This window comes from Cetorhinus maximus, chromosome 5, assembly GCF_964194155.1.
Source record: "Cetorhinus maximus chromosome 5, sCetMax3.hap1.1, whole genome shotgun sequence".
Taxonomy (NCBI): Eukaryota; Metazoa; Chordata; class Chondrichthyes; order Lamniformes; family Cetorhinidae; genus Cetorhinus; species Cetorhinus maximus.
The window spans coordinates 144146884-144174104 of NC_135883.1; the positions used below are offsets into that span (position 1 = coordinate 144146884).

The 27221-nt window shown below is 45.4% G+C and overlaps 1 protein-coding gene across 4 annotated transcripts in view; it reads right to left on the minus strand.

Moving 5' to 3' along the window:
• The window catches only part of LOC144680987 (tyrosine-protein kinase Fyn), a 290651-nt gene that overhangs the window by 66638 nt on the left and 196792 nt on the right, over positions 1-27221 (minus strand). For all 4 annotated transcript variants that reach the window (XM_078542619.1, XM_078542617.1, XM_078542620.1 and 1 more), the window contains exons 3-5: positions 17541-17810; positions 15556-15655; positions 2797-2895 (exon numbers count right to left, since the gene is read on the minus strand). In XM_078542619.1, the coding sequence (XP_078398745.1) occupies positions 2797-2895; positions 15556-15655; positions 17541-17799 (458 nt within the window). In that variant the 5' untranslated portion in view covers positions 17800-17810. The remainder of the gene's footprint in view (positions 1-2796; positions 2896-15555; positions 15656-17540; positions 17811-27221) is intronic.

Consider the following 27221-nt stretch of genomic DNA (forward strand, 5'->3'; position numbering starts at 1 on the left):
ATTTCAGGAAGCTCTTGCTCCTGGATTACGGACGGTCTATGTGGGCAGGGGTAAGGGACTCTGCCTAACAAATCGCTCCCAAGTGTCTGAAGTAGATCAATTCAAACATCCCAAGTAGTTGATATCAAGGGGATGAGGCTTTGAACTAAAGCCCTATTTGCCCTAAGGCGGCGGATGATCCGATGGCACTACTTAGAAAAAGAACGCCTTGAAAGGCAATTAGGGATGGGTAACAAATGCTGGTATTGCCAGCAAAGCCCACATCCCATGAAAGAAAAAAAAAGTTATCTGCAGAGTCCTGGTCAATCTTTATCCCTTGGCCAAAATCACTAAAACAGAAGGTTAAAGTTTGGAATTAATGTAACTCTGGAGTTTGCATTTTCCATCTTACTGTTTATGTAATGACGAAACTTATTTAGCAGTGTTTAGTGTTTGGAAACTTGTATAGCAGTGTCTAGCTTGAACCATGTCTATGGGGAGTGGTATTAGTAAAGGGGAGATCACATGCTGGAATATGATAGACATGAAGTACAATTTCAAGGGCTTCCTATTTCTCTCCTGGATCTTGGATGTAGACTCAGTTGTTTAGCACACTGATTTCTGGGGAGGACGGTGGGCCGGTGAGTTCCATATGCAGGAGTGGGCCAGTGGCTCCAACCCAAAGGAGAATAATTAAGAGTAAAAAAACACCTAGATAAGCTACAACTGGACACAGATGCACAGTATCTATGGCATTAGCTTCAAGGCGAGGCCCTCCACATTTGATCTGCCACATTCGGTTACCTTCAGTGAACATCTTCACCAAGCAAAGATTGTGTTCCAAAGCAAACATCCCCATCAGAAGCAACTGCTTCCTTTGATTTAGTGGAATACCAGGACAATATTGGTCAGCAGTTCTTATTGCCTTCCATCTCAAATATTTTAATTTGCATGTTAATAATGCTGTCCTGGGAATATGAACAGTGACCTAACAAGCTACCTTTTTTTAAAAAAAAAAGCATCCACTGGAAACAACAGACGGGTGATGGAGAATTTCAGCAATGCCCTCATAAGTGTGAAAATGCTACATCTTGCAAGTACGGTCACCTCACCAGTTACACAGCTCCTGGAGCTCAGTAGATCAGCCGAGATATTCTACTCTTGCAGGACAGTGATGAGCTTTTACTTTCATTATTCTTAAAATCTGTTGCTCGGTAGTACAGAATTGGAATATTGCTGAAAGGGAGACATGCAGCCGAGGCCTTTCATCTTGAACTCATCAGGACAAATGCAAGAATACCAAATTTCAAACAATCACAACAATTTATACCACAGGTGCAAAGAGTGCTGATTGGTTGGCAAGTCAACTTGCGGCTTTTAATTTTTTTAACCCAAATTCCTCGCATCTTTTAATATTCTTGCTAAGTATTTCCCCTTTAACCAGTACAATAGTGACCAAGCCGCCTTTGTACTTACAAGTGACTATCACGGTCTTTTCAAGTCGATCGCCAGGAGTCACTGGGCGCCACTCAAGACTGGGAACTCTGACTGGCTTACGTTCTGCCATTTGTAGTACTGCGATGCGGGGGCCAATCATGTATTACCCTTGCTACTTCCCCAAATAAGGCCAGCTGACTAACACAGCACAGTTCAGGGGTCCAACCAAGGAAGCTTTTGCTGTAAAGTTCAGTTTCACACAAGACAGTACACTAATCCCCGGCACTGGAGAACTATCTAGACCGTAACGAAGAGAAGTTGCCATGTTCACTTTCACATATGAGTGAGCTGCAGTGATGCAGAATAATGCTGTATGGCTAGGTAATGAACATAATATATATATATATATATATATATATATGCAAATGTACAATTATAGATCAATAACCTGAATGAGTCAAGCTCAGGCAGTGCATTAAATGTGACAAAATTGACTAATAAGAGGGGATTATTTTAAACAGCAGCTCTCTGCTTGTTTTCTGAAGGTTTCAGCAGGGTGCCTTAGAAGTTAGTCCTCTGACAATTTATTGCTGTCTCTGTCAGATATATTGATATTTTAGATCAAAAACGAGAGTTTACTCAAGATTTGAAATGGGTTTCTCTCTCTAGAAGTTGTGAATCTTGCTCGGAGCAAAAATCTGAACGATCCTATACCTAAAGAGAGATTGTCATTATTTTAATTAACTACTGGAGGGAGGAGGGAGAACAGAAGTTGTTTTTCTTTCTCTTTCACCTTGAGGAGACTTCCAGCATTGCTCAGGAATGTCATGGATGCCATCGGTTAGATCAGGAGAGAAAAATATTATATAGCTGCCATTGACAATATCTGGGGTCTTAAACATACCTGTCTTATTTTACATGAAGCATTCATATCTGCATTAAGACAAGGGACAGAGAAACATCCCACGGAACTTAAATCCTGGGCCCCCATTACAGTAATTTCAGGCTTTAGCCACTTAACTCTTACTGCACAAATGGCGACATTCAAATATACTCGGGAGAAGGGTCAATTAAAACAAAGACTTTTTCTTTTAAGGAATGAAAATGCTGGGACAGGTCATAAATAAATATTTTTCCTTCTGTTAGGCCAATTCAGCTCCATTAATATTAGGATTGTCAAGTCTGAATGGGTGCAATCCTGGAGGATTCCCCATGTCCAACCAGCCTTTTCCCATTTCAAATATTGCAAAGGAATCCTGCATTTTTTAAAAAATTAAAAACGGCCACATGATTTTTCCTTCCTGGGGAGGTTAATCTTTACTCCCAGAGAGCTCTAATTAACGTGGCCTTCAGGTGAAAACAAAAATTTAAAAAACTTACTCCTCTGCCTGGATGGAGTCAACTGGAGCCACGTAATTACTGGGAATGTATCCGGTTCCTCCGGACTGCAAGGATCGGGCTTCCCACCAGTCTCCCTCTCTGTAAAAGGACAGAAACATCAGAACATAAAACACTCCGAATTGAAGAGGGCAGTGAAGCATGTGACACGAAGGATTCAACAGAGTGATCATCAATTGCAACAACAGGACTGACTATTCTTTCTTCAAAAGGTGCAATGTGAACCCAAACATAACCGCGCAGTGTCTCCGTAAACCTCAAACCCCTTTGTCTTCACCTTGCCTCTATTATAAATTACTTGAGGGTCTGGTTCTTGTAAAACGGTGTCTGCCTAATTTTGGAGGCCCTCAATTTAGGATCATGATGACTTTGAAGGCCTGAGTAATCTATGTTCAGCTGAGGGGCAAAGGCAACAAAATGTGACAGGAAAATATGCACTAAGGCCTAGGCTCTCGAGGACAATTACAGACGGACAATAAATGCTGACCTCGCCACATCCCATGAGTGAATAAAAAAAAAACTTTTCACTGCTGATGGGGTGCAGCATTCCTGGACTTACACCCTGCCCTCTGACCCCCAGAAGATTCCCCTGGGTCAGTTCATTTACGTAATCCTCACCACACTCCTCTAGGAGCCTGGACAGCGAAATTAAGTGCACGTGCACCTGGGAGCAGGAACTTGGGAACTGTTTTGGGATTAAAGGCCTTTAGCAGTTTAAGGTGGGGGGTGGAAGTGGAAAAAGCAAAGGGAAGGTGGTGTGGGGGAGTGACAGCAGCCAGAAGGTTTGCAGGAAAGAGCTTGAGGAGCTGCAGTAATGTATTCGCCAGCTTACTGCGCCAGCAATCAAAAGGCAATATAATAACCCAGAGAACATGGCCTGAATTTTGCCCTCGTCTGGCGCGTGGGATCAGTGGGCCCGGAAGCAGATGCGAAATGTGCTTCTGTCCTTGATCGACCCCCCTCCCACCCCTGACTGTGACCTTGCGCTGGCTGGCCAACCAACGGCTGACAATTGAGACGTTAATGGGCTTAGTTGCCCACTTAATTGTTGGCGGGTGCTCTTCCGACTTTGGCGCATGCCCGCCAAGCAAAATATCGCGCGAGTGCACGATGACGTTGTGACACTTGCCCGATGTCATCTGGCGCGATTCCATATCTGCTCGGGTCGGGTGCGCGCCTGCCCGCAGGATGTAAAATTCTGGCCCACAAGTTAAAATCCAACAGTGGAAGTTTCGGAATTTGAATTAAATGTAAAAAAAAATCCAGAAATTAAAATTTGGCATTCACGTAAGTGACCGTGCAGGGAAGGAAACCTGCTGTCCTTTCTCGGCCTGGTCTATATGTGACCTCAGTCTCATAACTAGAGATTGATTCCCTTTGGTAACCTAACAAGCTACTGAGTTCCATCAAACTGTTAGCATTGTGGGAGCAGTTTCACCACACGACTCGGGCAGTTCGAGTGCTTTCCAACACCTTCTCAGTCCAACCAGGGATGTGCAATAAAGGCTGATTTTGTCAACACGACCGCATTCCAAGAATAGTTAAAAATAAAACCAGCAGCGAGGTGGAGGTCCTGTCTTAAGCAATGAAGGGACGGTCAACAGGACTCTTTGGCATACAGGGCAACAGGTCATCTTGGGCATCGGAGAGAGAAGCAACTGAAACGGTTGTGCCTCAACTCCAAGATCAGCAACACTTGGAAAAAATTAAACAACTGGACCAGAATGAGTGAGGTAAGTGAGTTACCCATCCCATCAAACAGCACCTTGCATGAGGGCATCTTAGCACCAAATATCTTAGTGTTGAATATGGTGCCAGTAAGGACACTCTGATGTCCAACTCTGATCTGTTTGAGATGTTGCTGGGACTGGGGAGCATTCCTGCTCCTCCTGGCCCACCAAGAGTCCTAATGGAAATGTTTTTGTTTTACAAATTGCTTTGGCTTCAACCTGGCCCATCAGTGCCTCCCGCTGCAGTCCTGATGCTGCACTGTAGGCTGTGCGGGACTCCCACTTGAATGTTTTGCTCGGATTAAGTCCATAGTGCCGATGAATTCATCGAGCTGTGTCTTTTGAATGTTAAAGCAGCCCCTGCCTGTCTGTAAGACAACTCGGTTTGAGTGTCTCCCCCTCCCGTGTAGCGCTGAGCAAGAAAGGGTTAAACTATATCCAACACTCTCCATCACCGTAGCAATTCTCCAGGGCTTCTTACAGCTGAAAAAAGTGCCCTGGTATGTTCCTGACTTACTGAAAAGTCCTGTGAGCTGCACCAATTACTACATTGATTGCTTCCCTCAAAACAAGGGTGGATGTGCAGATTGGGTCGGTGAAGTTTGAGAGAGAGAAAAAATTACAACCGTTTCTAAACAATGCTGTTTCTTAGCGAGGACTGCCAGTGTGTTCTGTAGACGATGCAAAGTGGGCGGAGAAGACATTTGAACAGTGCATTTAGACTGCGTGGGTGGAAGCAGAACTCGTTAACTACTTGGCAACCTGCACTTAAAACACATACTGCACCCACTCGAGGACGTGTATTGGGTGAATGTGGCACCCGAGTTAAAAAGAGCTAGACCAAAATAAAATATTATTGCTGTCTGTTTCTTCGGTTTATTTCGGGAACAACTGATTAAAAAGGAGCCCAATATATTTCATGTGGGCCAGTTAGTTACATGTTTTTAAGACTGGGAAAGAATATATGGATAAATTTGACGCATTTTTAGTCCTTTGGCTTTTACAAATCCACTGAAAAAAAATCATAACTATATTTTTCCTACATTTAGACACTTTTTATTTTTCCTCCCAATACAAAGCTGTCCACAAATCCACACGATGAAAACTGTAGCGAATTCCACTGTCGAGCTAACAGGTTGGAATGCTCGAGCTGCACATATTATGAAGACATGGCGGGAGGAGCATGGTGAGAAATGCATTCAACACTTTTCTATTAAAAAAAGACTTTTCTTCTTTTGGCTAAATTTATCCTCTAACTTTACTTCAATCTTTTTCCTACTTAAAAATAGCCCATTTGATTTTATTCCTGCATCGTATCGCTCTTGTTAACTTGCGTTCTGCACGATTAACCTCATCTGTTTCTCCCTTCAATGTTAGTCAACCCAGATCGAAGACCCCTTTCCTCATTGAGGTGTTTCATGATTGCCCTTTTGAACCCATTCAACTTCAGCCCATCCTTGTGGAATAGCTCCCAAGCGTCCCAGAACTGGTTCCAATCCCTCCGCAGGACACCCACATTTGTACTTGTGGCTGGGCGTGCTGGTATGTGAATCATAAGAAATTAGATTGTCAGCTTCTTGAGAGTAAATTATATAGCTTATATGAGCCTGTATTCACTAGCATTAAGAATGAGGGGGGATCTGAGTGAAACGTATACAATTCTAACAGGGCAAGACAGACTTGATGCAGGGAGGATGTATCCCCTGGTTGGGGAGTCTAGAACCAGGGGCCACAGTCTCAGGATATGGGGCAGGCCATTTAGGACTGAGATGAGGAAAAATTTCTTCACTCAGAGGGTGGTCAACCTGTGGAATTCTCTCCAATAGAAGGCTGTGGAGGCCAGGTCACTGAGTATATTCAAGGAAGAAATTGATAAATATTTGGATATTAGGGGCATCAAGGGGTATGGAGAGAAAACAGGAATATGGCGTTGAGACAGAGGATCAGCCATGATCATATTGAATGGCGGAGCAGGCTCGATAGGCCGAATGGCCTACTCCTGCTCCTAGTTTCTAAAGTTGGGTTTGGTGACTCCCAAGACAAAGGTTGTCTTTCAGCCACATAAGCAGAAAGGATAGACTAGTGCTAGAGGAGTAGAAAAAGGATGGAGGAAGAGAGGCAAAGTGAGTGAGGGAGGGAGGAGGGAGAGAGAGAGAATGAGAATAAGAGCAAGAGCTTGTGTATCTGCAAGCAGAGGTGGAAGACCCTAAGGTTATTAAAGTGGGAAGACAGGAAGGAAGGGTAGGCCAAAACTGTATGGAAGCATCTTAAACATCTCCATGGAGATTTCCCTTCCTCAAGTTACCCAACATCTTCCATGCATCATGAGGAAAAATGAATAATGAATACCTTTTTTTTTTGGATTTAATTTTCATCCCACATCACAATGTGCCTGTTCCTGTACTTGCTCTGTGCCTTAGAACAGTGGTTCTCAAATTGGGATCCGTAGATCCCTGAGGATCTGTGAAAGTGTAAAGTGCTCACCGCGCACTTAACCAAAGGGCCGGCAGCCTGAGGCGGGTTTGGTGTGAGCCGGGAGGCAGAAGCGGTGTGCGGTGACATAGGTGCAGCCAGAGTGGGCTGGCTGTCTGATCCAGGAGGGGTACGTGCATCTCACTGATAGCTATAAGTAAATACCAGTTCCCTTAAAAGCATCATTAAAACACTCTTCAGATGCAGCACTTTCATATTATGAGGAGATTATATAATATTTTAATTTAGATGGGGGGGGGGAGGTTGGGGTACATGATTATTAACCCATTTGAAAAGGGATCCTTCAACCATAAAAATGTTTGAAAACAACTGTTTCATAAATTCATGTGTTTTTGAAATTTCTTCTGTTTTTAATCTTTGAGCTCGCCCTTGTATTAAATGTCTAACAGATTTCGGATAATTTCAACACGTTACACGGCCAAAACTGAAAGTTGTCAGCTGGCTTTACTCACTACATCCAGGCAATATGACTAAGCATCTGGCATTAAAGAGAGAAGCAGAAACAAAAGGGATCGTGTCTAACCCTTGCCACGAGTTCCATAAATTCCATCAAGAAGACATGCTTCATATTTGAATAGCCCAGTGCTGCAATATTGGCAGAACAGCCAATGCCTTGGCCTGAAACGTAATGGCTTTCAGAAACGAGGAACCGGGGAACAGCAGTCTCAGTGAAATGCAAATGTTACTTTGTGGGAAGGACACATGGCGTTTGAAGGGGCTGTGCTTGGTGTTATCAGCCAAATAGACAGATGTGTGGGATTGACTCAAGGCCTTGGGACTTCCTTCAACACATCTGCTCCTGTTTTCTGCGAGATGCGAGAGGAGGTCAGGAGAGAAAAAAAAAGAATCTCTCTTTCTCACACACGCCCGCGCGCGCACACACATACACACACTCCACAGAAAGTCACTTCCCAATGAAATCTATGCAGTGTCAACCTCACCAGTAAGTACAAAAGCTGCTAGATTGATTGAATCAAGAATGACTTGGCATTCTGTGACAATGGGACATGCCAGCAGATAGCCATGGGCAGAAACCTAATCACACCCCATCACTTAAGGCTGTGATAGTGCTGCATTCCATAAGAGACCACAAGATGTAGGAACAGGAGTAGGCCATTCAGCTCATCAAGTCTGCTCCACCATTCAATGAGATCATGGCTGATCTGATAATCCTCAACTCCACTTTCCTGCCTTTTCCCCATAACCCTGGATTCCCTAACTGATTAAAAATGTCAGCCTTGAATATACTTAACGACCCAGCCTCTACAGCCCTCTGCAGTAAAGAATTCCACAGATTCACTACTCTCAGAGAAGAAATTCCTCCTCATCTCTGTTTTAAGTGGGCAACCCCTTACTCTGAGATTATGCCCGCTGGTCCTAGACTCTCCCACAAGGGGAAACAGCATCTCAGCATCTACCCTGTCAAGCCCCCTAAGAATCTTATATGTTTCAATAAGGTCACCTCTCGTTCTTCTAAACTCCAATGAGTACCGGCCCAACCTACTCAACCTCTCCTCATAAGAAAATCCCTTCATCTCCAGGATCAGCCTAGTGAACCTTCTCTGGACTGCCTCCAATGCCAGTATATCTTTCCTTAGGTAAGGGGTCCAAAACTGTTGACAATATTCTAGGTGTGGTCTAACTAGTGCCTTGTATAGTTTTAGTGGGCAGGAAGCAAACATGACCATTCTTGGGGTTCATTAAACCCAGGTGGTTAACAGAGCATAGAATCCTTCACCACGAGGGGTTAAGAGGCAGACGGAACATCTCCGGAGCAGGAGCAATTGCAATAAAGCCCAGAGTTTGGGCTAAAAATGGGCAATTCTGGAAAGACCCAGCAGGGTAGGCAGCATCTGTGGCGAGAGAAAAGGTTAATGGGCGGGATTTTCCAGCCCCACCATGACAGGACCCGCCATGGGGGTGGGGGGGGGGGGGTGCAGCGGCTCAACCAAATGTCCGCTGGCCGGGCGATCCTGATGGTGGGTGGGGCCGGAAAATCCCACCCAATGTTTCAGGCTGATGGACCTTTATCAGAACAGAGGAAAGTTAATAATATGGCAGAGCTTAAACAGGCACACGGGTGGAGAGGAGAACCAAAGGGAAAGTCTGTGATATAGGCCGGAAGCCAGGAACGATTAAATGATGAGAGAGTGGTGCTGTAGGGTCAACGGGAGTGGGAATGGGACACGCAAAGAAACAAACGGAGGGGCTGTGAATGGCAGAATGATAAATAGCTGCTATCCAAAAGCAAAAACATGAGGAAAATAAGGTTAAAACTAAAACTTCCAAAGAAAAAGAAAACAAGACAGGGGCAGAAATTATGGCCTGCAATGGTTGCTCTCATTGTTAAGTCCAGAAGACCGTCAAGTGTCTAAATGAAAGATTAAGGACTGCTCCTTGAGCTTACTTTGCACTTCTCTGGAGAACTGCAGGAGGTTGAGGATAGAGAGGTCAGCGTGAGAGCAGAGGGAAGAATTGAAGTGGCGACTGGAAGTTCGGGGCACGCTTGCGGTCTGAACGGGGACGTTCTGCAAAGCGACCACCCAGTCTGTGTTTGTTCTGCTCAATGCAGCGCAGCAGAGCAGACCACTGAGTGGCAAGCACAGTATGCTAACTTTTCTTATTAATCTTTACTGGGATGTGGCTGCCACTGACCAAGCCAGCATTCATTGCCTATCCCTAACTGCCTTTGAACGGAGTGGCTTGCTAGGCCATTTCAGAGGGCAGTTAAGAGTCAACCACTTTGCTGTGGGTCTGGAGTCACATGTAGGCCAGACCAGGTAAGGACAGCAGATTTCCTTCCCTAAAGGGTATTAGTGAACCAGGTGGGTTTTGACAACAATCGATGATAGTTTCATTACTGAGACTAGCTGTCAATTAGTTAATTAAATTGAAAGAAGTACAAGCAAATCACTGATTCAGCTGGGAGGAGCGTTTGGGAGTTTGGATGGTGAGGAGGAGAGGGAAGGTGAAAGGGCAGGTATTGCATCTTCTGCGCTTGCCTGGGAAGGAGACGGGATGATTGAGGAGTGGATCAGGGTGTTGTAGAGAGAATATTCCCTTCAGAATGCTGAAAGCAGGTGAGGGAAAGGGTAGATGTGTTTGGTGGTGGCGTCCTGCTGGAGCTGGTGGGATTGGCAGAGAATGATCGTATAGAAGGTGAGGATCAAACAGAATCCTATCAGGATTCTGAGATGGAGGGAAAGGGGTGAGAGCAGAAGTGTGGGAAATGAGATGGACGCAGTCATGGGTCCGGTCAGCCACAGTGCTGGGGAGACTCTTTGGTTAAGAAAAAGGAAGACACATCAGAAGCACTAGTACAGAAGGTTGCATCATCAGAACTGATGTGATGGAGATAGAGAAACTGGGAGAATGGAACGGAGTTCTTACAGGAAGCAGGATGTGAGAGGTGTAGGCAAAGTAACTGTGGGAGCCAGTGGACTAATAATGGAGAATTGGTTGGTATTACATCCCTAGAAATGGAGCCAGAGAAGTCAAGGAATGGAAGGGAAGAGTCAGAGATGGACCACATGCAGCCGAGAGAAGGGTGGAAATTGGAGGCAAAGTTGGTGAAATTTTCCAGATCAGGGTGAGAGTAGGAACTGCCACTGATAGAGTCATCAACTGCAGGAAAAGGATTTGATGGAGTGGAGGGGGCCAAAGGAAGGAGTGGAGAGTTCTCAGACCATACTGCCGGGGGATGGAGGTGCAGAGAGATTGGACATCCATAAGGAAGAGAATAGGGAATAGCAGTTAGGGCTGGGAAACTGGAATTTATTGAAATTACATAGGGCATCAGCAGAATCCTGGACATAGAAGGGAAGACTGGACAAGGGGAGAAAAAAAGAGTCAATATAGGAAGATATAAATCTAGTGGATCAGGAAAAGGCTGAAACAATGGGTTGGCCAGGCCAGTGCCGTGTATGCATTTCGGGGTAGAGGTAGAAGTGGGCTGTATGGGGTTGGGGGACTATAGGGTTGGAGGCCACGGAGGGAAGATCTCCAGGAGGAGATGGGGTCAGTAACAGTCCTGGAATCAATGGCTTGATGTTCGGTAGTGGGACTATGGTCCATGGGAAGATAGCAGCAAGCGCCATACAGTTGGCATTCGACTTCTGCTAGGTAGAGGTCAGGACAGGAGCCAACAACAGCACCTCCTTGCCACAATGGCACTGTTAGGGTTGGACCTGAGGGAACAGAGGGTGACAAGTTCAGAGGAGCGTAGGCTAGAGTGAGTGAGAGGAAGTAGAGAAATCGAGATGACTGATGTCATGCTGGCAGTTCTCAATGAAACAATCTAGAGAGGTTAAGAGGCTAGGGGGAGGGGTCTAGGTAGGGGGAGAATACTGGAGATGGGTAAAGGGGTCCACTGCGTGGGCAGAAGACTCCTGGCCAAAGAAACGGGTGGCGGAGGCAAAGGTGGCAAAGGGGAGCTCAGCAGCTTGCTGAGATCGAGATGGGGGCATTAAGGAGTTAGACAGCGGAAGGTCAGTCTATTGCAAACACACGGCAAGCAATGAGATTGGGAGAAGGGATGGAGCCACAGGAAAGTGACGGGCCAGAAGGACCTAGGGAGTGCTAGTACTCATGAGTTCTAGAAGTTTGTGATCTTTTACACCTGAAAGTTTGCTTGTCCAAAAGTGTCTCTTGCCCCTCAGCCCCCTGCAGAGTTCCAACGAGAAGAGAGTTTGGGCTGGTCTGCTTTCACTAAGTGGAAAGGTACTGAGTAAGTTTTTATTTGAAGGGCGGGCGGGCGGGCGGGCGGGGGTAAAACAGGGTTGGGTCTGGGTGTTGGTGCAGATCGCCAACTGTACTACCCAAAAGCACTGGTGTCAAGATGGGGGCAGAATTCCCTCAGTAACAAAAACACCAGCACAGATAGACTGCTGGTTCCACGGGGACTTGCCTTGCAGATTTTTTAAAAAACTCTTTGTTTACTGTATTGCTTTGGGTAACCATGTGAATCTCGGTGTCACGTAGGCTGTGTAGAGAAGAGCCACCTGGCATGATGTCAGCCAGGGAGGGGAGAATCAGCTTTAGCCAGCTGCTTTAAGACAGGAGGGAAATGCATTGGCAACATCTCGTTGTACTTGTGCAGTGACATTGGGGAATAATTCCTTCTGAAATGGTTTTTTTTTTTGGTTGAAGCTCACATTCTAATTGCCAGGGCAAGAGTCAACCCTTTCGGTCTTTAAAAAGCCTGTTCGCTCACTGTACTTGAAACAACAATGGGCACCACTAAGTACTGACCTAAATCAAAACAGAATTTGGAAGAACAGCAGTCCTTCCTTTTGTACTCCTAATGTGTTAATAAAAAACGGCGTGTTAAACAAAAATGTGCTGAAAATCACTTTCCCATAAGGAACCATGTAGTAAGGGTGGGTTGCATTCCTGACCCGTACTTTTTAATTCAAGCACATTGGCTGCTTTGATACTAACTGGCCCAAACATCATCTTACTAACTCTCACCATCTTACAGTTATCTACTTGCCTCCCGCTTCCCTCTCCCGACCCCCACACCCCCTCCCGCTTGCCCCTCCCGACTCCCACACCCTCCGCCCGCTTCCCTCTCCCGACCCCCACACCCCCTCCCGCTTGCCCCTCCCGACCCCCACACCCCCTCCCGCTTGCCCCTCCCGACCCCCACACCCCCTCCCGCTTGCCCCTCCCGACCCCCACACCCCCTCCCGCTTGCCCCTCCCGACCCCCACACCCCCTCCCGCTTGCCCCTCCCGACCCTCACACCCCCTCCCGCTTCCCTCTCCCGACCCCCACACCCCCTCCCGCTTGCCCCTCCCGACCCCCACACCCCCTCCCGCTTGCCCCTCCCGACCCCCACACCCCCTCCCGCTTGCCCCTCCCGACCCCCACACCCCCTCCCGCTTGCCTCTCCCGACCCCCACACCCCCTCCCGCTTCCCTCTCCCGACCCCCACACCCCCCGCCCGCTTCCCTCTCCCGACCCCCACACCCCCTCCCGCTTGCCCCTCCCAACCCCCACACCCCCTCCCGCTTACCCCTCCCGACCCCCACACTCACGCCGACCGCTTCCCTCTCCCGACCCCCACACTCACCCCGACCGCTTCCCTCTCCCGACCCCCACACTCACCCCGACCGCTTCCCTCTCCCGACCCCATCACTCCCTCCTACTTGCCGCCTCATTCATTCCCTCCCAATTGCCACATCTCTCCCGGCCCCCTCATTGCTTCCCGCTCACCGTTCCTTGTCTGCGCCCTCGCTGACAGCGAGAGGGAAGGAGCGGGGTATTTAGGAGAGTGATGACGAGTGGGAGGGAGTGATGGGGGTCATGAGAGGGAAAGGGTGGGAGGGAGCAAGGGGGTTGGGAAGAAGCAAGAGGCAGGTGGGAGTGAGGGGCTCAGCAGAGGTGGTTTGAAAAAGCAGACTGAGCATGTGCAGTTACAATGCAGTTCTTGGGGTATGCGTAGTAACTGAGCTAAAACAGAAACAGAGGCTGCACCATTCTGCTAAGTCCATTACCTATAAACCGCACTAAAGGTGCTATTAGAACACGCTTTAAACAGAGGACACCTGTATAACACAAATGGGCCGTTCAGCTGAGTCAGTCTGTGTTGGTGTTCATTCTCCCTATGAGCAGTTATCCCAATCCAATGCAATTGTCCTGTCCTCAAACCCCTTTATTGATCTTCCCTTCACCCATCTATCTCACCTACTCTTACATGCTGGCTGAGATCTGCTGCAATCACTTACGTCTTCACACTTCACAACCATCTGGCTAAAAAAGTTGCCCTTTGCCTTGGACTTCTTGCATTTAATTGCTAGTCAATCACTCGAAATGATCTGTTTCCATGTACTGTGGCCCATCCCTTTATCATTTTCAGCAACTCAATCGAATTTAGTCATTTTCCCCTCTGCTGTAATGAAAAGAGCCCCAATTTTCCCAGATGTGTGTCCATTTCCTCATTACAGGCAGTATTTTGGTGAATCTGTGCTATATACCATCGCCATTGCCTCAACAACTTTCCTATCATGCAGAGCCCAGAAAGTGCACACACTGCTCCAACTGTGGTCTTACATCAAGTTTTCATACAGATTCACCATTACATCTTAGTTTTTATAATGGCCACTGTAGAAATAAGCTGTGTTTTCACTTACAATTAAATGGATGGAACGTAGTGTACCCTATTGAAGAAAGCAGCTTAGTCATTTGCCCGAAGCATGCATGTGATTTTCCTTGTGGGGGATGAAAAAAAGAGTTGCTGTTCAAGAAACGTCATTACGTGTCCAAAGAAAGAGTGAAGAGTGTCAGCCCAGAGAAAAAATGAGGGGTTATAGATGTCAAACTTATATTGTGCTCCGTGGGAATGCAGAAGTCTATAACCTCAAACACATTGTGGTAACTGCAGACAAAGTTGTATGCAATTAGACAACAGAAAGAGGCCATTTGGCCCATTGTGTCTGTGCCTGCTCTTTGAAAGAACCATCTAGGTTCATCGCTCTTTCCACACAGGCCTGATTTATTTTTCCTTTTTTTAAAGGTGTATATCCAATTCTGTTTTAGAAGTAGTGTTTGTTGACAAATTTGGGGCATGAACCTTTCCTCACATTAGGTGTCCTGCCTGTTGACTCCACAGATGTTGTCTAGCCGGCTGAGTGTTTCTGGAATTCTCTGTTCTGCTTTTAGATCAGCAGCATCTGCAATATTTTGCTATTTTGCTCATGAAAAGCATCAAACTCAGCTCAGTCCAGCAGGGAGGAAACATTGATAAACTTCACAAAAAATGTTTGCAATTAACATAAAATCATTCAGGCTAAAAAAAATGAAATTGTGGAAGATCAAACACATAAATACTTTGAACATTTATTTGGAATTTATTTGCAAGCAGAGGCATCACAATGTCACTCCTTCGCTACAATCAGGAAAGGACAGCGGGGCAGTGGGGTAAGTGAAAGGGGAGCTCAGTGTATCTTACTGCAATCTCAGGGCCTACTATTTTGTCATATAGCTGCATCTTGAGAGCGCTGGTAAAGGACAGGAGGCCATTCAACTGCTATAACGGACTCAAAATAAAATTACATTGAATACACAGCACAGAAACAGACCCTTCGGCCTTCACTGGCCAATGCAAGTGTTTATACTCCACGTAAGCCTTTTCCCACTCTATTTACATCCCTCTATCCCCTTCACCTTTGTATCAAGCCTCCCCTTAAATGTATCTGTTTCTAACTGGCAGAGAGTTCCACACTTAAAATTCCTTTACTCTACAAATCAGATTAAATGGCTGTTACCATGGTGACAGCAGGCATTAATGATTCCTTTTAATGTTTTATTTAAAAAAAATACAATACCAAATGAGGAATCTGGCTTCCGAACTGGTGGGAATTGGTGCTTGACTATAACAGATGATGATCACACAGAATCATTTATACTGCACATCTGAACTGTGCAGAAGTCTCACTACTGGGTGAAGGAAGAAACATTTCTCAAGACTAGAGCGGTGGTTTCTGTAATATTTGTGTCTCTCTCTCTCGGTACTTACGTGTTATTAAGAATTTGAAACTTTTCTCCTTTTCTAAAGCTAAGGTCATCATCTGTTCTGGCATCGTAGTCATACAGGGCCACGAAAAGGGTTACCCCAACTGGAGATGGGAAACAAAAAGGATATCCGTCAGCAGCAGCATCATGGCTCAGAATAAAATCTATGCATCACAGCTCATTCTTCAGTGCTCAGCGCCTCCTTTATACAGTGCAGGAAAACATACAGTCCAACGTTAAGCTATAATTGTAGCACAGCGTAACCACAGAAATGTTCAAGGTAGTGCGCCGAGGAGGCATTTATAGCTCATCTCCCCTTCAATGGCCTTCTGCAAGCTCCCTGCTTCACGTTCCTAGGTTGATCATTTTAGTGGCTTTTCACGTATTTTACTGAGTGCAGTGTACCTCCAGCCCAGAGTGAAGCCAAATTCAAGAAGTGCCCTGGGTTTCACTGGATCCTGTAGGCAGCTTGGACAATCATTTTGATTGCATGTTGGGAGATGAGCTTCCACTTACTCTCTCCGAGAATGGAAAGGTCAGTTGGCCATAAGGTGGAAACACAATGTGCAGAGCTGTCTCCTTTACTGGGCAGAGTAGGAGGCACAGGCACCTCGATACCAATCTGAGGCTAGTATCAGGAGTGCAAGGACATGCTTCTAGGTGATGATTGTGCTTAGCTGTATGATCAAGTCGAGTTATTTCCAATTGACATGAATGCTTTAAGCGTTGAGTAGAACAAGTTAAAGCTCTCTTCCTGGTCCAGCTTCACTGAGCTGTGTAATGTTGTTTAAAAACCTGTTCTCCTTACGCTTCCTCCACATTGTTACAGACCCTGTAGAGACCAATAACTTTTAGAAAGATATTAGAATTTCAAGTGACTGACTTGAAGGATCACACAGCAAGATTTCAAATGTTAAGACTTACTGTAGCAAACAAACTGAAAGCAACATGGACTAAACACCATTAGTCATATTCTAAACCGAAGAAAAATTTCCCCATTTGACTTTTAAATGATGAAAAAAAAGAGTTTACTTTGTCGCTTAAATGGAAACTTCATTCTCTAGGAGCCAGTCCAAAGCTATCCTCAGCTCCTGATGGCTCGCTTCCTTTTCCAGTCAGATCATTTCTAATCCCCAAACTGACTTCTATGGCGAGGGTTACCTTGGAGATTTCTTCCTCTAGCCAAAGCCAGGCGAATCTTCCAGCCTCGTTTAAATCCCCGTCAACTTGGTCTCTTCAATCAGACAGCCAGCTCCCACCCACAATCTGCTTGATGAACAGCATAGTTTCTCTCTCCGTCTCTCAAAAATGCTAATTAATGCTAAAATTAAGGGTAAAAATGCTCTGGACCACCACCTCCACCCCCCCTAAATCCTTTCTATCATGGAATTAAATAGACAGTTTAAAATACAACCGTTTTAAAAACTTGACATTCCGAATGCCTCCCGGTGACTTGGAGACTAACAGTCTATTCACCGTCAGCACAGCTGCACCGGTCATTGTTTACAGGTGTGAATATCATGCACCTTCTTTTCAGTAAGGCAACCTGGGCCCCTCTTTAACCTTTAACAACCAAGCTTGTTGTCGGGCAGAATTCGGAACAGGTCACATGACCCCCTTCGTTCCTTCATTTTACCCCAAATTAAAGAGTGTCCCCCAAAACACAACAATCTTACAAATTTCGTATTTGCAGCAACACAAAAAGCTGCATTTATGTAGCACCTTCAAATGTAATAAAAGTCCCATGGCGTTTCATTAGAGCATTTGCACAGTATGACAATGGTTTATACAGTAAATAGTTAAAAAAAAAGCTACTGGCTGCACAACAGCAAAACTAAGTCTGTTGTTCACCAGTTGACGCCATTTCCCTCAGGCAGAAAGGCGGCTTTGTTCTGGTGCAAAGGTGATTCAACACAAGGGGTCTTCGTTAAACGATGGTGCTATTTTCAAGGAATGGAAACTGTTAAAACGTTGGGATGTTTCTCCTACCGGTTAGGCTTCCTCCGCCTCGACTGCGCAGAGTTCCTGTGTGAGAGGAAGAGTGAACTCCGCCGAAGACGGTCAGTGTTTGCCCACTAGTTCCGTGGAAGCTGTTGTAATTCGGAATCCCCGTGACACCGAAGTTGGGATAATGCTGAGGAGAAGGGTCGGGCCCATAACGATAGCCTGGGTTCTGGGGAATGGAACCAGCCCTCTCATCCACTGCTGCTTTTGTTGTCTCTTTGTCCTTGCATTGCACACAGCCCATTATCTAAACACCTAGGAAAAAGGAAACCAATGAAGACACACAGTCATTTATTTGCCAATTCTCAATCATTTGGTAGGGCAGATTTATTTTTAACCATTACTAAGTATTAGCCAGTGGCACTGAAATTCGATAAACCTCCATTGGATTTATAGAGCTGAGCGTTTGGTTCCCAAAAGGGCACAAGCCTGAGATTAGGACAACTTTTGCACACTTGAACTTGGTGTTAGTTGGAATAGTGTCACCCAACCCCAGGTGGATAAAACAACATGCAAGGAGGATAAACTGTATAACCTACACCTCATTTTTTTCCCTTGGATTGTGCTTCTTGCTACCTGACTCTGGAACAGGACTGAGGCCAGTCATGATGGTCCTCAAAGAGATGGTAATCTAGTAAGCATTTTGCATCTTTTAACGTAAATGAATACAAACATGAGTTGAAGTTTTAATTAAGTCTTCAATCAGCCAGATAGAAACGTGAAAAATGTGAAAAACTGAAATTTGATTCCACACTTATTTACAAGGAGACACACTGTAATCCAGGATATTCACAAGAATAAAAGGAGTGAGAATTTGTTTTGAAACTTAAACGCTCAAAGGGCATTACAGGGTGGAGGTGGAGGTGGGGTGGGGTATAGATGTAGGTGGGGACAAAGTGAGGGAGGTGTTTTAAATTTAAAAAAAAATCATTCCCCATAAAAACTGCAAAAAAAGTTCAGAAAATCTTTCACTCATTTTAGTGCCAGTTTGGAGGGAATTCACCTTAAATCTTGGAATTTTAAATTTTACAACTTTTGCGACATGAACTCCCGGCCCTGCTGATAGATATCAGTATGTTCAACCCTGTCTGATTGTTACAGTAAAAAGTCAGTTTCACTATGGAGCATGTGACCCTGCCTTGATTGCTGGGTTTTCCTCTTTCCACTGAGCGACATTATCCTGTTCGTGTAGTGGTGTCGTTGGCATGACTGAGCAGGTCTAAGACCATCTTTCCAGAGCAACTTCATCGTGTATTTCAGTTATGTATGCCAGTATGCCTCATGTGCAACATATCCCATTTGCACCCGTGCACACGCAGCTGATGAGATTCCCAGATGTGCTGGCAAGGGATTCCCAGGTGTGCTGGCACGGGATTCCCAGGTGTGCTGGCACGGGATTCTCCACGTCGGGTGTGCTGGCCTCAGCCACCAGCTAGAAGTATGAAATGTGCTGCCTTTCACCTGCACCCATTACACTGAATAGGGATTGGTATCTTACAGCGTCTAGATGCTGATCCTGGTTCTCAAAACACACTGAACAAATTCAGAAGCAGATTTCTCTTAATATTTTAGTGGTCACCTTCAGAGACTGGGTTATTAATGTTTACCAATACACTGAGTAAGGAAATAGTGCTTCATATCTCAAGTAACAGCACTGTAACACAGACAAGGCAATCCATATTCCAGTAGGTAACAGCACTGTAACACAGACAAGGCAATCCATATTCCAGTAGGTAACAGCACTGTAACACAGACAAGGCAATCCATATTCCAGTAGGTAACAGCACTAACACAGACAAGGCAATCCATTTTCTAGTAGGTAATAGCACTGTAACACAGATAAGGCAATCCATATTCCAGTAGGTAACAGCGCTGTAACACAGATAAGGCAATCCATATTCCAGTAGGTAACAGCGCTGTAACACAGATAAGGCAATCCATATTCCAGTAGGTAACAGCACTGTAACACAGACAAGGCAATCTATATTCCAGTAGGTAACAGCGCTGTAACACAGACAAGGCAATCCATATTCCAGTAGGCAACAACACTGTAACACAGACAAGGCAATCCATATTCCAGTAGGTAACAGCACTGTAATACTCTGAAGGTAATCTATATCCTAACCTGTAACTGTGCTGTAATATGTCCAACAAACCTCAATTTTCAGTAAAGCAATCCCTGTACAGGAGCTTATGCCACATCTTGTCATCCGGCATCTTACTTTTTTCAAGGAGAGGTGGAACCATTTCCTGCCAAATGGCCAAGTTAACCATCAGCTTCAAAATGCATTTACGTCAGATGAAATGCATCAGGAAATTGCAAAATTTTGGACCCAAGAGAAATTTATTACATAATGTGTGGATTATAAAACAGGTTTTTAAGGAGTGTGTGTTAGAAAGCGCTGATCAGTATTGTAGTATTGATGCAGTTACACTGCTCAGCCCTTTATCACAAACCCAAATAAATCATGTTATTCTGCGTAATCCGCAGACAATATTCCATCACTGTAGAAACGTATTGTAGCAAAATGTTCATGCAAACTTAAAGCTCTGACAAAACAACCCTAACCCATTCTGCCCCACATGTGGGGAGGAGCTCAAGGCATGAGAGGGTTAACTGTGCTATGATGAGGGTGAACTAGATTGTCTATTGATCACATACACCACTGTCTAAGAAAATCTGGGCTTTAAAAGCCAGAGTGTTACCTCAGCATTTCTGAGACACTTTATTAATGGACTAGAAATGCAAAGCTACAGTTTGCTGGCAGCCTGTCCTCTCATTCTCCAAAGGCCACAAATCATTTCCTGCCCAGCAAAGAGAGAGAGAGAGAAAAAGAGAGAGAATATACTGGCTCATGTGCAATATTGTATTCTGGTTTTAAAAAGGAATGGGTTATCTGCAATCGGCCATGAAACAGATGCATTCATAGAATGGTTACAGCACAGGAGGAGGCCTTTTTTAAAATTAAATTACGGGATGTGGGTGTCACTGGCTAGGCCAGCTTATATTGTCCATCTCTAGTTGCCTTTGAGAAGGTGTTGGTGAGCCGGCTTCTTGAGCAGCTGCAGTCCCTGTGGTGTAGGTACACCCACAATGTCGTTAGGAAGGGAGTTCCAAGATTTTGACCCATCGACATTGAAGAAACAGTGATATATTTCCAAGTCAGGATGGTGAGTGGATTGGAGGGGAACTTCCAGCTAGTTGGGTTCCCATGTATCTGCTGCCCTTGTCCTTCTAGACGGTAGCGGTCATGGGCTTGGAAGGTGCTGTCTAAGGAGCCTTGGCGTGTTCCTGCAGTGCATCTTGTAGATAGTACACACTGCTGCTACTGTGCGTCGGTGGTGGAGGGAGTGAACGTTTGTGGATGGGGTGCCAATCAAGTGGGCTGCTTTGTCCTGGATGGTATCAAACTCCTTGCGTGTTGTTGGAGCTGCACTCATCCAGGCAAGAGGAGAGTATTCTGTCACACTCCCTAAACCCCACCCTTGAAGGCACCAATTTCTCCTGGAGTACGACATCATGGGTGACAAGAGTCCTTTAATTCCTCACCCTTCATTCTTAGTGCATGAGCTTTGATGGCAGATGCAGCAGTTTATTAAGCTGTGGGATGGAGGGGGATAACCAAATCAAATGTTATCACAATCGTGCTTACACGCAACCACTTCCCATCAGGGTCATTAGGATCTCTGGTAGATATCCCCATCTCCCTGGCTCAAAGGCAATAAGGCTAATTGTAGAAGCAGCTGTAATGAGATACCTCAGGCTAATGTGATTAACATACATGTGTGCAAGCTACTCTCCAACAATTTAAGATAAAATCACAGATAAAAATCACAGATAAAAGACCTTTCACAATTACAACATGCATTATTATGGCACCTTTAACATAATAAAATGATCCCAGGTACTTCACACGAGTTTTATAAAGCATTTACAGTTACATCATTTATCTGGCTTTGCGTGTTAATTGCAACAGGTGGCACCAGGTAACAGACTGACATTCTCAAACAGAGGGTTTGAAGGTCTTATTAAACGAAGTTATGATTAAGATTAACATTAAGCTGAGTCTAGATAATGCAGGAAAGCAGCTCAGGTGGGCAGCACTCTTGTCTCAGCATCAGAGGAACCTGGGCATCAAGGTCACAGCACATAACCCAGGCTGTCACTTCAACAGAGTGCCACATTGTTGGAAGTGCTGTTTTTCCGATGAGAAGTTAAACCAAGGCCGGATCTAATGGGAGCAACTGCCAAGAGAAGCAGGGGTGTTCTTCCTAAAACCGTGGCCAATATTTATCTTAATTGTCTGTAAAGCACCTCGAGCGATCCTGAAGTTGAACAAGCGGTGATATAAATGCTGGCCTTTCTTTCCTTATGAAGCTCTGAACCCTTAACAATTGTTTTCTGCTCTCAAACCTCGTATACACCAGCTTCTACCTCAATTTCCTCACTAGCCCCATCTTAATTCACCCATTTAGAATCACAAGCTTGAGGGTGCTGTTCAGTGTTAGCTTAGAGTTGCAGGGAATCATCCTTCTGAATCCCAAGCTGCTGCAAGTATTCCATTGTTTGGATAGAGAACTTTACCACAAGACCCTGTCCCCAGCTGAGGGTGGTAGTGTAACGAAGCTTCAAGGGGCTGCCTGAGAGAGGCCAGGACCAGCTGGTGAGCGCACCAGTCTCACCATCAGGCACACCGCGTCACCAGAAGTTTGTCAATCTCACCCAGCTTCAGTATCATTGTAACTTCTCACGTCTGAGGCCCGAGAGGGGAGCCGAAATGTAGATTGAAAATTAAATCAGCCACCATTATCAGTGCATGATGCCAAGAACTACACCAATACACCCATCAGCACCAACAAAACGAACAGTTAAAGCACTGACTTCCACCTGGCCCTCCAGAGATTCTGAACTCCTTCTTTAGGAACTGCATGCATATTATATTCAGTTTAATAAATGTTATTAGCCTCAAGTGTGTTTATTCACATTTACCATTTCATGGTGCATCTTCACCAGTTCTCTTTCTGCACATTCAGTTTTATTTTAATCCTTTATCTGCAAATAGGGAATCTCACTGTTAGAAATCAGTGACCTACTTGGGTTGGGATAGATCAACACTCTTCATTAACTAGACATAAACAATAAACCAAACGGGGGAGGTGCCTGAGGGCTGCAGAACAGCTAATGTGGTTCCGCTATTTAAGAAGGGTTGTAGAGATAAGCCAGGAAACTACAGACCAGTGAGTCTCACGTCAGTGGTAGGGAAACTATTGGAGACATTTGTGAAGGAGAGTATCTATCTCCACTTGGAGAGGCAAGGTTTGATCAAGGATAGTCAGCATGGCTTTGTCAGGGGGAGGTCATGCCTAACAAATTTGATTGAATTTTTTGAGGAGGTGACCAGGTGTGTAGATGAGGGTAGTGCAGTTGATGTAGTTTATATGGATTTCAGCAAAGCCTTTGACAAGGTCCCACATGGGAGACTTATAAAGAAGGCAAATGCACATGGGATACAGGGTAATTTGATAAGGTGGATTCAAAATTGGCTTAGTTGTAGGAGATAGAGGGTGATGACAGAAGGATGCTTTAGTGATTGGAAGCCAGTGTCTAGTGGCGTACCACAGGGATCTGTGCTGGGTCCCCTATTATTTGTCATTTATATAAATGACATGGATGACTATGTGGGGGGTAGGATTAGTAAATTTGCGGATGAGACAAAGATTGGCCGGGTGGTTAACAGTGAGGTTGAATGTCTTGGGCTACGGGAAGATATAGATGAGATGGTCAAATGGGCAGAAGGAATTTAACCCTGAAAAGTGTGAGGTGATACACTTTGGAAGGAGTAATTTGACAAAGAAGTATTCAATGAACGGCATGACACTAGAAAGTTCTGAAGAACAAAGGGATCTTGGCGTATGTGTCCATAGATTTCTGAAGGCAGAGGGACATGTTAGTGGGGTGGTGAAAAAGGCATTGCCTTCATCAATCGAGGCATAGATTACAAAAGTAGGGAGGTCATGTTGGAGTTGTATAGAACCTTAGTGAGGCCACAGCTGGAGTACTGTGTGCAGTTCTGGTCACCACATTATAGGAAGGATGTGATTGCAGTGGAGCGGGTGCAGAGGAGATTCACCAGGATGTTGCCTGGGATGAAACATTTAAGTTATGAAGAGAGGTTGGATAGACTTGGGTTGTTTGCGTTGGAGCAGAGAAGACTGAGGGGTGACCCGATCGAGGTGTACAAGATTATGAGGAGCATGGACAAGGCGGATAGGGAGCAGCTGTTCCCCTTAGTTGAAGGGTCAGTCACAAGGGGATATAAGTTCAAGGTGCGGGGCAGGAGGTTTAGGGGGGATGTGAGGAAAAACTTTTTTACCCAGAGGGTGGTGACGGTCTGGAATGCACTGCCTGGGAGGATGGTGGAGGCAGGTTGCCTCACATCCTTTAAAAAGTACCTGGATGAGCACTTGGCACATCATAACATTCAAGGCTATGGGCCAAGTGCTGGTAAATGGGATTAGGTAGGTAGGTCAGGTATTTCTCACGTGTCGGTGCAGACTCGATGGGCTGAAGGGCCTCTTCTGCACTGTGAGATTCTGTGATTCAAAGCTGCTGATTTAAATGGGCAACATATTAGAAGTGATAGGGTAACACGGTGCAGGAGAGCTCAGTGTGAGGCCCTGACCCACTTTAGCATCCAGGCCTCATTCAAATTTGACCTCATTATTGCTTGGCAATGTGTACGCCCACCCCCCTCCCCCCCACCAATGCTTCACTCAACTGTACATAAAGCATGGATGACTCTTTTCAGCCTCCCTTAGACTCAGGGGTGGTGTCTGAGGACTGGAGGATTGCAAATATTACACCCTTGTTTAAAAAGTGTAAAAATAAGTCCAGCAACTACAGTCCAGCCAGTTTAACTTCAGTGGTGGGGAAATTTCCAGAAACAATAATTTGGGACCAAATCAATAGTCACATGGACAAATGTGCATTAATTAAGGAAAGCAGCATGGATTTCTTGGGGGAAAATGGTGTTCAACTGACTTGGAGCTTTTTTGAAGAGGTGACAGAGGGGGTTGAAGGTAAAGCAATTGATGTGGTGTACATGGACTTTCCAAGAGGCATTTGACACAGTGCCACACAACAGACTTGTGAGCAAAGTTAGAGCTCATGAAATAAAAGGGACAGTAACAACATGGATACAAAATTGGCTGAGAAACAGAGTAGTGGTTAATGGATGTTTTTCGCGTTGAAGGAATGTTTGTAGCGGAGTTTCCAAGGAGTCATTGCTTGCTTTTCCTGATATATATTAATAGCCTTGACCTTGGTGTACAGGGCACAATTTCAAATTTCGTGGATGATACAAAACTTAGAAGCATTGTGAACTGTGAGGAGGATAGCGTAGAACTTCAAAAGGACATAGACAAGTTGGTGGAATGGGCGGGCAGGTGGCTGAAGTTCCATGCGGAGAAATGTGAAGTGATTCATTTTGGTTGGAAGAACATGGAGGCGATAAAAATAAAGGGTACAGCTCGAAAGGGGGTGCAAGAGCAGAGGGACCTGGGAGTATATGTGCATAAGTCATTGCAGGTGACAGGACAGGTTGAGAGCGTAGTTAATAGAACATACAGTATCTTAAGCTTTATTAATTGGGGCATGGTGTACAAAAGCAAGGAGGCTATGTTGAACTTGTGCAAGACACTAGTTAGACTTCAGTTGGAGTATTGTGTCCAGTTCTGGGTGCTGCACTTGGATGTGAAGGCGTTGGAGCGAGTGCGGAAAAGATTCACAGGAATGGTTCCAGGAATGAGGACCTTCAGTTATGAAGATAGATTGGTGAAGTTAGGGTGGTTTTTCTTGGAGAAAGGAAGGCTGAGAGAGATTTGATCGAGGTATTCAAAATCATGAGGGGTCTGGACAGAGTAGAGAGTAGAAACTGTCCCACTTGTGAAAGTATCACGAACGAGAGAACACAGATTTAAATAATTGGCAAAAGAAACAAAAGTGATACGAGGAGAAACATTTTCATGCAGTGGATGGCTGGGGTTTAGAAACGCATTGCCTGAGAGTGTGGTGGAGGCAGGTTCAACTGAAGCATTCAAAAGGGAATTAGAGAGCTACCTGAAAATGAAGAATGTGCAGGGTTATGGGGAGAAAGCAGGGCAATGTCACTAGGTGAAATGCTCATTCGGAGAGCCAGTGCTGACACGATAGGCTGAATGGCCTCCTTCTGTGCTGTAATAATTCTGTGATTCTGTGTTGAGGCTCGTGTGCCAGTACAACCTACAATACTGGCAGCCACTCAGATATGTCCTGTCCATAAAAAGCAGGACAAATCCAACCTGCCAATTACCAACCCCATCAGTCTACTCGCAATCATCAAAGTTATGAAAGGTGTCGTCAACAGTGCTATCAAGCGGCATACACAGCAATAACCTGCTCACTGATGCACCATTTGAGTTCTGCCAGGGTCACTAGAAGTGAACTCCGGAGGTGGGGTGAGTGTGACTGCCCTTGACATCAAAACAGCATTTGACCGAGTGTGGCTTCAAGGAGCCCTAGGAAAACTGGAATCAATGGGAATCAGTGGGAAAACTCTCCAGTGATTGGAGTCATATCGAGCACAAATGGAGATGGTTGGGGTCGTTGGAGGTCAATCATCTCAGTCCCGAAACATCACTGCAGGAGCTCCTCAAGGTAGTGTCCTCAGCACAGCCATCTTCAGCTGCTTCATCAGTGATCTTCCTTCTATTATAAAGGTCAGAAGTGGGGATATTCGCTGATGATTGCACAATGTTCAGATTCACAGCTCCTCAAATACTGAAGCAGTCCATGTTCAAATGCAGCAAGATCTGAACAATATCCAAGCTTGGGCTGGATAATCCCTTCCACTGATAAATGTCACATGGCTGATTTCCACCACACAAATTCCAGGGAATGCTCACCTCCAACAAGACAGAATCCAACCATGTCCCCATGACATTCCCATCGCTGAATGCCCCACAATCAAAACCCTGGGGATTACCATTGATCAAGACAATGATCAATTAAACAACTCACTGGAGGAGGCGGCTCCACAAATATCCCCATCCTCAATGATGGGGGAGCCCAGCACATCAGGGCAAAAGATAAGACTGAAGCATTTGCTACAATCTTCAGCCAGAAGTGCCGAGTTGATGATCCATCTTGGCCTCCTCCGGAGGTGCCCAGCATCATAGATGCCAGTCTTCAGCCAATTCGATTTGCTCCAGATAATATCAAGAAACAGCCGAAGGCACTGGATAGTGCAAAGGCAATGGGCCCTGACAATATTCCAGCAATAGTGCAGAAGATTTGTACTCCAGAACTTGCCACACCCCTAGCCAAGCTCTTCCAGTACAGCTACAACACGGGCATCTACCCAGCTATGTGGAAACTTTCCCAGGTATGACCTGTACACAAAATGCAGGACAAATCCAACCCGGCCAATTATCAGCTGACTCTCGATCATCAATAAAGTAATGGAAAGGGGTCATCAGCAGTGCTATCAAGTGGTACTTGCTTAGCAATAACCTGCTCACTGACGTCCAGTTGGGTTCCACCAGGGTCACTCAGCTCCTGACCTCATTACAGCCTAGGTTCAAACATGGACAAAAGAGCTGAACTCCCAAGGCATGGTGAGAGTGACT